At 30.9% G+C, this 13,247-nt stretch overlaps 1 protein-coding gene across 1 annotated transcript; it reads left to right on the top strand.

Moving 5' to 3' along the window:
- The first annotated feature begins 2,078 nt into the window (after positions 1-2,078).
- LOC112038794 (farnesyl pyrophosphate synthase 1) lies at positions 2,079-6,615 on the top strand. Its single transcript, XM_024071648.2, has 12 exons — positions 2,079-2,310; positions 3,270-3,294; positions 3,447-3,562; positions 3,689-3,775; positions 3,874-3,990; positions 4,074-4,162; positions 4,669-4,720; positions 5,150-5,245; positions 5,694-5,738; positions 5,839-5,928; positions 6,006-6,077; positions 6,298-6,615. The coding sequence occupies exons 1-12, from the start codon at positions 2,200-2,202 to the stop codon at positions 6,424-6,426; spliced, it is 1,029 nt and encodes a 342-aa protein (XP_023927416.1). The 5' UTR covers positions 2,079-2,199; the 3' UTR covers positions 6,427-6,615.
- The last annotated feature ends 6,632 nt before the right edge of the window (positions 6,616-13,247 follow it).

Here is a 13,247-nt window from a genome sequence, read left to right as displayed (position 1 = left end):
CATGTTGACATTCAGTTTCTGTAAAGTACTGTACAATTACCTCAACTACAATTGCCAACAACTTCGGAGATATCCTTTGGATTTATAACTTTTATGACCTCCATTTTTTTATAAACTACGATATGGCCCTTATTTGTAAACTACTTTTTTTTTTTTTTTGGATACGATTTGTAAACTACTTTTATATATGCATTTTTTTTGAAAGACAATATGCTTTCCCTTGTCTTGCTTCCTTTTTGTTTTTGTTTGTTTCTTTCTTACACCTACAAACCACTAATAAAATATCTCCAAAAAAAAAAAAAAAAACACCCACTAAAAAATCCTATTATTTGCTAATGATGGTGCTTAAAGCTCACTAATAAAGAACTATTTTTCTTCCATCAAGAATAATACAAGTTTTATTTTTGGAAGAAGTTAACCAATGTCTTAGGAGTATTGGTTTAATAAATATTTTTAGAAATCTTTTATAAGAAAAAAAGGTAACTAATTTTTTTAACATTTTTTTTTATTTTTTTCATAAAGTGTTGTATCAAACTTCTAAAATATCCCATTAAAAAATTCCCTAAGATCATTGGTTTATGAAATATTTTTAGAAACTTTTTATGGAAAATAAAAAGGTAACTAATTTTTTAACAGCTTTTATATTTTTTTTATTATAAAGTGGTATAAAAACTTTATTAAAGTGGTCCATCATCCTTTAACCGGGCCCTATTCTTTTGGTAAAAACTTAGAAAAATACTTGCTATTAGTTATTATTGGTAGTTGTGGGGTTGCAAGAATAAAAGACAAACATGTGAAATATGCAAGATAACAAAATAAAAATAAAAACTTGATTATGCAATTGCAATCTGTATTAATGCTAATTTTAATGCTGTTGCTTCTTGAGCCATTTAATGAATCCTAGAATGGAGTATACATATTAAAAAGGATCTTGCTTCTGTCGAGTTCTCATACAAAGACATGATCAAATATGGACATGTGTTCCATTGTATCTTTTCATTTTTGGATAGGAATGTTCCATTGTATCTTGATTTGAGAAATGTGTCCACATTTTGCAATGTTTAGTTCATCTATAACAAGATACATATTGAACCTTGTCAAAAAAAGAAAAAGAAAAAAAGAAAGTAACAAATTCAAGTAGACATGACCAATTGATCAAAGCATATACAACCATATAGAAGTTAAGGCAAAACACATTCAAATGTAATCTTAACATAGAGATTAAGGTGAATAAACATGACCAATTGATCTAATTAACGTTGAGGAATTGGTCTAGTAGATGGAAATATGATGATAATGATTTTTATGAATTAAAAAAATATAAATAAGTTATTTTTCAAAGTTATAAAATTTCAAATTCTCAAAATTTTCAAATTACTATACCATGCTTTGAAAATCTAACCCTCTATTAAAAAAATTAACTATCCTATCATATACATCTATGTTTAGTAGTAACGCATAATTGTTTAGAAGTGTATAAAGTGAACGTTATGAGCTCAGATTCCTTCGCCCATAAGAAAATAATAAAGGAAAAGATTTTATAATTATATCTACTATATAAAGCATCTATTGGCCAACATAGGAAAGTCTTTTTTTTTTTTTTTTTTTGATAATTCACATTAGGAAGATTTATTTAATCTATATATGAAATCACATACACATGCTGTATCATAAGCTTATAAGGAACAAAATCACAAATACAGCTCACAAGGAATCTACTCACTTTATCAACTTTTCTACTAGTTGCTTAAAAGACGCAAGCTCACTAAATGGGCATCCACTCAACACATTCTTATGCCCCTATAACATAAGAACGTGTTGAATCTTTGGGTTGGTAAATAAATTATAAATCAATAAAAAAGTGGAGCCAATCCAACACATTCCCTCATCTTTTTTTGGGTCTAAATGAGCAAAAAAAAAGTTGAAAAATATACTTTACTATAAAGTATAAACTCAAAAGTTAGAAAATGGGTCCCTATAGAATACGGATATTCCCAAATAGGAGTAGTAAGTAATGGCAAACTTGTGCAATTCATAGAAAATGCAGTCCATTCTATAAATAACAAGCTGAGTTCGATCTATAAGTCACATAGCTCACTCCGAAACAAGAAGTGCACCATAATACCAGTCTTTCTCCGTCTTTTCTATTTCTTTGACTCTCTCTCTCTCTCTCTGTGAAAGCTCTTTGTGGGGGTGTCAATGGCGGATCTGAAGTCAACATTTCTGAAGGTATACTCGGTTCTGAAATCAGAGCTCCTTGAAGACCCTGCTTTTGAGTGGACAGATGATTCTCGTCAATGGGTCGAGCGGGTTCGTTTCCTTTCCATCTCATATTCCTATGTTGCTTCTCATTAGCTTTCTCATCATTCAAGCTCTTCTTTTTGCTCTTTCATATTTGATAGAGTTTCTATTTTTGTCATGGGGTTGATTGTTTTTTGAATAGTTTGATCACTTTATAGGAAGCTGTAAGTTCAGATGCCATTCCTTACATGTTATCCACATTTTTTTGCTTGAAAATAGGAAACCTCAACAAATCAAACAATGAGAATGACTGTGTTTTGAATGACTAGTACGAGAGATTCGGGTTAACTGATATTGTTAAAAGAGTCTTGGAAAACATTGAGATGGTAAATGGTAATATTCATGTACTGAGAATTAAGAATTGTAGATTTGACCCAACATAATTACACTGGAAACTGCAAAATGGGTTTGGTTATAGGGAAGAGCTAGTTTAATTCTGGTTGGACCTTGAATAGAATGGTAAATTCTGGGTTTTGTTTTGTTTCCCAACATTGATTAATAGGGAAGGTTTTTCTCATACTGTTATTTATTAAATCCATACACAATATGTTGGGAAGGTAGTGATTGTAGATCATAGACCAAAATTTTCCTAGGGAGACTGAAAAATTATAAGTATGGTATTCTAGCAAATGCCTTTTGATTTGTTTCCGGCACTTGAAAGACTACCCCTTTGTCTTTATCACTTCTAAATCCTAATATCCTCTCCTAAAAACTTCTGCAGGTTCAATAACCATTGCAATTTTCTGTTTTTAATTACTTTCTGTTAGTTCCTAAACATAAATTTCCCTTTTGTGCCTCTAGTTTATAATTCGAACTAAGTTCATACTTCATACTCTTAATAGTAAAAATCTCCCTCCCTTTCTCTTTCTCTTGAAGTGTGTGTATGTGGGTGCATGTGATTGTCATTCATAAATTTATGCACCTTATATTTGGTTTCCTCACTGTCTTGTTTATTCTCTCTATTCCAGATGCTGGACTACAATGTTCCTGGAGGTAGGAATTAAGCATTTTTGTAAAGATGTTGAACAACGCTTCTGCTGTGAATTTAAAGCCATCAAGGAAAATGAAATTGGGTGAAATAAGGAAGAACTTTTAAAAGAAACATACCTTGCTGAAATAGCTTTTGGTTATACTTTATTTTGCAGGAAAGTTGAACCGGGGGTTGTCTGTTATTGACAGCTACAAATTGTTGAAAGAAGGAAAGGAACTAACTGAAGAGGAAATTTTTCTTGCTAGCTCTCTTGGTTGGTGTATCGAATGGGTATGACAATAGAAGGCCTCCCCTATTCAAAGATTTTTTTTTTCCGTAGTTAAATTTTTTGTGTGCATATTTTAGTGTTTTGCAGGTACATTACATACTTACTGTTTTGTGATAAAAATATTGCAGCTTCAGGCCTATTTTCTTGTTCTTGATGACATCATGGATAACTCTCACACACGGCGTGGTCAACCTTGCTGGTTCAGAGTGCCTAAGGTTTGTGCCAATAATTAATTTGTTCTATCAACTTCAATTATTTTTTGAGGTTGACATTGCTGGTAAATCACTTAACTGGGATAATATGTATGTTTTAGGTTGGTCTGATTGCAGCAAATGATGGAATTATACTTCGAAATCATATCCCAAGGATCCTGAGGAAACACTTCAGGAATAAGCCGTACTATGTAGATTTGCTTGATCTGTTTAACGAGGTGGTTGATTTGCATAGCTTTTGCTTAATGAGTTCTCATTTAGGTTATATGCTAAAAGTTTCCTTATCTTGTGCTTTACATAGGTGGAGTTTCAGACTGCTTCAGGACAAATGATAGATTTGATTACTACAATTGAAGGAGAGAAAGATCTATCCAAATACACTTTGTCACTGTGAGTAAAATATTATGACAGATCTTTTTTAAGGAAATACTGTATTTAGACCTTTGTGCATAAGATAAATAGCCAACCCATATGCAAGTTCTAGACTACCCAGACAATGCAGGCAAATTTCTGCATCAGCAAGAGAATAAGTTATGAACCCTGGCTTAGATTTTGACAAGAAATTAGTTTAGATTTGAACAAAAAGTTGTCATATTTAGCATGAAAATAACATATTCACTTTAGGAATTGATTCTAGTCAGCACAGAGACAGATCCATCTTTCTTGCTTTAGACATCTTATACATAATTGCATTTCCTTATCTTTGGAAAAACTAGTGTGTAGCTTCAACTCTGGATGCTTATGCATTCTGCAATGTGACTATGGGTCTCTTTCTAAATCCAAATTCTCTTGTAGTATTATGTAAGCTGTAAAATTTATATACTTATTTTTTCATGACAATTGTGATTTCTTTTCTATATCTAATGTTTTTGCTAACTGATTGAAATTTTATGCAGTCACCGCCGCATTGTTCAATACAAAACTGCCTATTATTCATTTTACCTTTCGGTGAGTATAAATCCTCATCACAATTAAAGTATGCATTGCCTGGATAATTAGTGCTCCTCTTTGTTATAGTGTGCTGTATTCTTGAGAGAATTACATTAATTTGAATCTGTGTGGTTTTTTTTCCTTCTTTCTGGTTTGAGATTGCCCTCTGCTAGCCCCAAAAAACTGGTCTCTGAAGTTTGAAGTAACATATTAGCTACTTGTTCCTGCACGTATAGACTTTTTTGATCTTCACTTGAATGAAATATAGACTTATTATTTGAGAAGTTGGCAAGACAATGTTGACCATTTTTATTTTTGTTGGAGTGTATCCGTATCTCCCCCCCCTCCAAACCCTGTACAATGACATCTAATCTTAATGACTTCATTTGATCTTTGTCATTGAGACATTGTCATTTTGGTTAACCAAAACTCTGCCAATCCACTCAGGTTGCATGTGCATTGCTTATGTCGGGTGAGCAACTGGACAACCATATTGATGTGAAGAACATTCTTGTGGACATGGGGATTTACTTTCAAGTACAGGTAATTTTTATAAAGCAGAAAGAAATTCTAATTTGGTTTTCACATATATGTATGGGAGTCTGAGACATAAATTGTTGGATTTAGCTTTCAAGTTTGGAGAGGCACAGGTGTAAATGATTTGATAGATTTTCAACGATAATAATTTTTTCATTTAAAGTGTTATATATATCTTCTAAATTGGGTTAGTTATGCATAACCAAAGCCATATTGGCTTAATTATATAATGTCATTCTTATTATCTTATACTTGTCCGATGAAAGAAAACTTGAGTTATAACTTTATTTTTATTTTTATCTAGATTTACAACAGTGTTTATTCAATCGCTGTGAAGACCAAAGAGAGAGAGAGAGAGTGTGTGTGTGTGTGTGTGTGTAGCAATGCTTTATTTGCTCAGATGGACCTTTATTTTTGTCAATTTCAATAGTCTGCATTTTCTTTTCTTTTGTAGGATGATTATTTGGATTGCTTTGGTGATCCTGAAACAATTGGCAAGGTGAGATTCATCTTGATGGATTTATTTATAGACAGATGAACTCTGGGTTTTTTTTTTTTTAAGATATGGAAGTCTTTACTTGAGTCCTTTGTACTATCAGATAGGAACAGACATTGAAGATTTTAAGTGCTCTTGGTTGGTGGTAAAAGCACTGGAACTTTGCAATGAGGAACAAAAGAAAGCGTTACATGTGAGAGTGGATCTTCCTTTGTATGTTATCTTTTTTCCCCCATCAAAATTGGAATTGCTCATTTACTATGTTTTCAGGAGAATTATGGCAAACCAGACCCGGCAAATGTTGCAAAAGTAAAGGCCCTCTATAAGGAGCTTGATCTTCAGGTATGTACATTAACTTAAAAGAGTATTTCAATTAAGATAAGCTTTTGGGATATGAAATTTTTAATTTCCTCTAACATCAGCTTGAAAGGAAAAAAATAAATCGTTTCTTTGCTTTTTTCACATCAAGAAGTTGAAATAATATGTTGGCTTATTCTCGTGAATTTATGTTGTTTGGCCATTGGATTATTATCATATATATTTCCCTATTTCCAATTCATAGGGTGTATTTGTGGAATATGAGAGCAAGAGCTATGAGAAGCTGGTTACCTCCATTGAAGTTCATCCAAGCAAAGCAGTGCAAGCAGTGTTGAAATCATTCTTGGGTAAAATCTACAAGAGGCAAAAATAGAGGATCAGTGAAGAACCAGGACAAAGACAAAAGGGTGGAATATGCAGAATATTCCCAGTCTTCTTATCATGATTTGTATTTCCAATCAAAGAAGAATAATGTTGTTGTATCCTATTCTTAAAACATCTTAATGCTGCTGGTTTTGCTTGGTTTTGTTTCTACTATCAAATAAATCTTTGTAGTTCCTAACTTTCGATTTGTAATGTTGATTTGTGAATGGCTAGTAAATTTATTAAATGATCAGATTATATCCTTCAATCTGATTAAAAACCATTCATTTGCTCCAACCTTCATTAGCAGCTCAATCTATAGGCTCTTCATTTAGGACTGATATTGGGTTGGGTCGGGTTTACTGTGACCTGAAACCTGACCCGATAGAAATCGGGTTTGATTGCCTGAAACCCGACCCGACCTGAAAAATCGGGTCGGTTTTCCGAGTCTCTGGTTGGAATATATATATATATATATATTTTTTTTTTTACTGCTGATTGTTAAACGGGAAGTTAAGGTAAGGGTTGCTATTGGGTCATCTCTAGTTCAGCTTTTGGATACTTTGTTTGACTGTTTAGATTTTCCTATCCTTGCCTAAAGTGGGTCGTTTCTTTTGAATGAATTTGCTCATTCATCAAAAAAAAAAAAAAAAAAATCATTCCTGGGTTTTAAGATTAGTATTGTCCTAAGCAAATTGGCAACAACAAAAAACGAAATTTACATATCAATAAAATTGCATGGTCCATCTCCAATTACCCATCAAGGAAATTGCACTGTGACTTAACACGTAATACTTCATTCAGTGTTCTTGCAAAATGCATCATCTGTATCAAGTTATCAACTACTATGAATGGAAAACCTTGAAGTTCACCAAAATTCATGAAAACAAAGACCAAGTCTTACATTAACAATTATACACACACACATACACCTAAAATAAACAATGTCAACTACAATGCTCTACTTATTTGTAAATATGGGTAATTGATTTTTCAAGCAAACTATCTATTGGTAAAAAGTCGGTGCACATCAAGAATATGATTGTGACCGAACAAAATCTTCTAGTTTTTTCCACACATCCAATGCTGCAATTCTATCTCAGTGTCGCTTATTCTTGCTAATCTGCACATTTGCAATATACATTCACATCAAATCCTAATAATAAATGGCTGCAGACATCGATATACTCATATCCCATTCAACATAACTAAGATCAAAACAACCAACCAGATCAAGAAAAACAATACTCATTGAGATAATCTTTACATTCCACTATTTCACAGTCTATGCAAACTCCAAATTGGCATCCTCAAACTGCATAAAAAATCCTAAAACTGCAAACACCAATCCAACATATAACTCAATGTCAATGCCACAAAGAATACACGATTTGATAACCAAAAAAAAAAAAAAAAAAAGAGGACCATTCCTATTCTACCCCTCCTCAACCCAAGTACATAACTTTTTTTTTTTTTTTGAGACCCTATGAAAAAACTGAGGAGGCAGTTAAAATAACATAACAAAATTTATTGAAAAAAGAGAAGTAAGATGGTTATCATGGTTATGTTAACGATATCTGGAAAATTCATCATCCATTATACAAAAATTAAACCCGCAAAAGTGGCTGCAAATTCCAGAGACGGATTCTAAATCTAACTCCATGTTATACAATAATTCCAAAATGTCCCAACAAATTTTGTAACTCTAGTGACTTGTGCATTTTAACACAGATCAACTAATTCTAATGACTTGTGCATTCCAAGTATTTCTAACACATATTCAATTATATGTAAAAAAAAAAAAAATGTATACAAGAAAAAGAGAGAGAAGTAAGATGGACATTATGATTGTGTTAACAATATCCAAGTAAAATCCATTTCCTCCTATCTTATCTATGACCCATTATACAAAAATTAAAATGGATAATAGAGATATAGAGACTATAAGGGCATAAACAAAACCTGCAGAAGTGACAGCAAATTCCATAGACAGGGTCATAGAGACTGCCTCTTCTAAAAAAACAAAATCCATTTCCCCTCAAATCCAAAACCCTTTTTTTTAGATGACTAATTTTTACAAAGCTTCAAGGATGAGAGTTTTAAGTAGCAAAATTCAACAATGAACCTAATATCATATTAATTAATTCTAACACAAACAAAATCCAAGAAAAACTCACCAATGTATGTAGGCAGATCAGTCAAGATTAATAACAGTGCTTGATGGTGAAGGTGATGTTGCTGAAGGTGAAGCTAACTTTGCTTCCAAAAAAGCTTCAAAACATTTTAGAACAACAATATATATTAAATTCCATTTTGTTAACAATGAAGACTTCATTGTTAACAAAATGAACTGTTCAGTGCTCAACCTGAGAGAAGGAAAATAAAAATTAGTCAGACTCACAGTTTCCTTTAAAGCCTACTCTCTGAGCTTGCTGAGCATTGTTGGGATTACAATGTTTTTCACAATATTCTTTATATTTTGTGAAGGCAATAAGTTGTTATAGCAGCAATATATCACTTTTCACATAAATTCCCTATTAAAATCATTTTATTATAAACCAATCACAAAATGCCACCCCCTTTTGATAAAAATAAGTTATAATTTTTTTTTTGGGTGTTATTTATACATATTTGAACTTGAAAGTCTATATATATAAGTATGATGTACCTATCCTTCATTCTTTTCTTTTTTTGAGGGATACCTACCATCAATTCTGTTAGTGTGAATTGAGGAAATTTCATTTGAATTAAAATTTAGAACTTATTAAATTATTATTGGGAAAGAAGGAAATGTCAGAGGAAAGAAAAAGCCAACAATTTCTAATTGTGTGGATGCCAAAGAACACAAAATTTTAAGCAAAAACGTCAGAAATTTGGCTAATGTGGACTGTTTGTTAATATATGGTGGCTCAAACTCAACCGCGGTGTCACCAATCACCAAATGTAAATGGCTTATCCATATCGTCTAAGCAACTCATCAATCTTCTCAAAAAATGAAAAAAAGTTAAGTAGGAAATGATTCATACTCTTACTCCAATACTTTATATATATATATATATATACAAGATAGAAATTATACTTTAACTCAATCTAATTATATATGTGTGTGAAGTTCTCTCCTAGAATCCCTCGTGGAGACTTGAACCTCAGCTCTTACCCTCACACTCTATAAATACCTATAATTGTATAGTAACCATTGCATTAAAAATGTGCAATTGTTGTACTCCAATACTAAAATGAGCCTAATGGCGTGTTTCAACTTTCAAAGTTCTAGTCCACCGGCTACTATATATTATAATTATTATTAAGCACCATTCATTCTTGCCCAAAATAAGAAATTGCAAAAAAGGAAGAAAACAAAAGTGTCATGACTCGGGCATGATTAGCATATTGTGTCATTGCAAGTACAAATATAATATTGCCATTAGTTTATTACTAATTGAAAGCAAAATATAAATATATAAATTTTGTATGATAGTTGATATGAATACGATGTGTATTTAAGTAAAAAAAAAAAAAAAAGTCAGCTACCAATTTAATAGTTTTCTACAGGAAAGTTCTTGGATTGCCCCGGAAGACAAATTTTCATATGACACGTAAAGTTGGTCAAGAATGGGCCACAAATATGTATACTAGTAAATGTTATAGTCAACGTCAACTCTCTCTTTCTCTCTCATTAAACGGTGGAAGTACAAACTGCTCAACACTAATTATATATATATATATATATTCTTAATTTCTTCTCAAATTATTATTTTTAATTAAATTCAATTATGCACTACATAAAATAATTAATAAAACTTAGATATAATACTTTTTTTTAACTAAAGATACAATATCTTAGATGCAATTAATCAGGTTTTTCAACTAATTTTAAACATATGGTTTCAACAATCTATGAAACACAAAAACTAAAATATTTTAAAAAACAATTAAATTCAACTATATGATTTATTGAAAATTCTTGTGTACAGCATATAAAAAATTGTAATTAAATTTTGTCCATTTTGTATTTACCACTCTAATGCTTTACAATTATGATTTTTATTTTTTTTTTATTTTTAAAGGAGCTTTACAATTATAACCCTACTAAATAGAGTTCATCAATTTGTATCTATGAGAGTTTTGTATATGTCTGACGTATGAGACCAGGCTCACATGTCAATGAGACATAAGTCTGATACGCCAGGTGTATGTCTTGTTTGCACCTCCTCCACCACTCAATGAAGAAGCTTTACAACTATAATTTTGACCTTAGAAAGTAGGTGATTACTTAGACCATTAGACTACCAGCCATTCACTTTGAGGTCAATTAGCTTCTTGAATTGTTGATAGACAGAAGTCATTTGTTTGGGAGAAAAAAAAAAAAAAAAAACAGACCCAAGTTCATTTGCCCTTCTATTAATGGACATGAACTAATTTCTCGATTCATGTAAAATCATGATTCTTAAATGACTTCACATAAATATAGAAGAAGGTTTCATATTGAATCAAAGGTGTTATGTGCCAACATTAACCATACCACTAAGTTGTACTTGATTTTTCTTTTTATTTCCTCAACATCTAAAATTAAATTCTAATATTTTTACAAAAATAAAACTCCAATTGCATTACTTTGAATAGTCAAGTCAACGGTTTTAATTTCTTAGCAAATGTGTGGGTTTCAATTAGCTTAACTAGTAAAATCTCTTATTGGTAAGTAAGAGATCTAAGATTCAAATCCCACCTATACCAAAAATTAATTGGTATTTTTGATCTAATGATAAAGAGCAATTATTATGGAACAGATGTCATAAATTAAAATTTTATCATATAAAATAGACAAACTTCTTTTTTTTTTGCTAAACAAACTTCTTAGTACATAAGTTGAAATAGAAAAACTTCTTAGTACATATGATACAAACCTCACATCAAAGGACAAAATTAGGAACATATATATGATTATTCCCTCCCTTTGCTTTAGAATATCAAATCACTTATAAAACAAAATATGTCAAGAATGATCCTAGGCTCCTAGCATCAAAGGACAAAATTAGGAACATATATATGATTCTTGCCTGCCTTTGCTTAGAATATCAATTACTTCACAAAATCAAGGATGATCCTAGGCTCCTAGCACAAAGAATATGTCATGAATTCTAAAAAGAGTAATACAAGAGATCAGGGGAGTGTAAGGGTTGAGTTGAGTTGGAATGAGGATTTTTTCAATCCAACCCGATTGGTTGAGAAATTCTCAATTCAATCCAACTCATCACATGTGTAAACTAAAAACCAAATCAACTAACATGAGTTGGATTGGGTTGATGGGTTATACCAGCATATTTCATGATTTCATAAAAAATAGAGCTTCCATTAACTACTTAATAAAAAAAATTTCAATAAATCCTTATAATTCACATGATATGCCTAAATTATATTCCAAATTTATTAAAACTAATTCTCAAACTACCAAAATAAATAAATAAAAAATGAAAATAAGGGTGATTAAAAAAAAAAAAAAAACCTTTATATATGTTGGGTTGGGTAGGGATCATATGGGTTGAAAAAATCTATCAACCCGAACCCCACTCAATCCGAGGCTCAAAAACTCCGACCTAACCCAATTCACCTCCTCACAAAAGATGAATCCAATGTATTGAGTGGGGGCATGTCAATTTTGTTTGGATGCACACCCCTGCTATAAAATTGAAAAGTTTTAAGTTTAATGGCATAACAAATTAGACCTTCTACTTTTAAAGGTAACAAATTAAATTCTCAAGTTTCATAAAGTAACAAATCAAAATTTTGACCATTTAAGAGGAATGGTCTTGTGTTAGTTTAATATATGTTGAAGTTTTAATTTGTTACATTCTAGAACTCAAGATCTAATTTATCTATCAATTGTATTACTTTTATTGCAATGTTTTTATTTGATGAACTTTTGCTTAAAAAAGTAAAATCACACTTGTCATATCAAAAAAAAAAAAAAAAAAAAAAAATTTACGGTATATTTGTAGATTGAAGGAAAGTGATGTAGAAAATAATTATAATTATTTTTATATTTAAATACTTAATAAGAAGACAATTAAATCCACATTACTTTTACAATTTTAATGATAAGTACAAAGAAGTGTTCGTATGTAAAAATAAAAATAAAAATAAAAAACTTTTTATTTGGTAATAATGACAGAAAAAACAAAAGGAAATATCAAATTGTCAAATCATTTTCATGAGACATTTTCTCGTATATTTTCCTTTCAATTTATTATAGCATATGCTTGATATAATTTATTATAATAATTTTTTAGAGAGTTTTAACCTATGGTCGATGAGAGTTATTTATTATCAGACTAAAATACCAATTAATTTTTTATATAAGATTGAACCTTAAATCATTTATTTAATCATCAAAAATTTTAGCGGTTGAGCTATTACATAAATAAACACTTATTTTCTTTTTCTATACTTATTTTATCCCCTCCTTTTTTGGGTTTTATTTCTAAGAGAAGCTACTATATACTTATTTTACCTTAAAGCAATTTCACTCAAATAAAAACAAAATATAGTACTAGTTAAGGAACGGCAATGTTTCGGATGACTAGTGCCTTGTCTCCTATATGAGGTTAGGAAAATTTACGTGTGAGAAGCGGAACAGGTCGAGGTGGAGCGTGATGGAGACATTTGCCATTCTTAATGATGTGCCTCCAATACTAATGAGAGATCTAGAGAGGATAAGGATAGAGGGAGTGGTAGCAATAAAAGTGTTGAAGACAAAGATAAATGTTTTAAGGGATGATGATAGAATATCTAAAAATTAAATTCTAAGTATGATATTATGGAAAAATATCAAAT

This window comes from Quercus suber, unplaced genomic scaffold (assembly GCF_002906115.3).
Source record: "Quercus suber isolate HL8 unplaced genomic scaffold, Cork oak 2.0 scaffold_263, whole genome shotgun sequence".
Lineage (NCBI taxonomy): Eukaryota > Viridiplantae > Streptophyta > Magnoliopsida > Fagales > Fagaceae > Quercus > Quercus suber.
This window is presented reverse-complemented; position numbering and strand designations above follow the sequence as displayed.

What these genes read in the sequence shown, in the direction of transcription:
- LOC112038794 (XM_024071648.2), top strand. Translation starts at nt 2,200, where the DNA reads ATGGCGGATCTGAAGTCAACATTTCTGAAGGTATACTCGGTTCTGAAA. An exon ending in GCTGGTTCAGAGTGCCTAAG is followed by an intron (nt 3,776 to 3,873) that starts GTTTGTGCCAAT and finishes TGTATGTTTTAG; the next exon opens with GTTGGTCTGATTGCAGCAAA. An exon ending in GGATTTACTTTCAAGTACAG is followed by an intron (nt 5,246 to 5,693) that starts GTAATTTTTATA and finishes TTTCTTTTGTAG; the next exon opens with GATGATTATTTGGATTGCTT.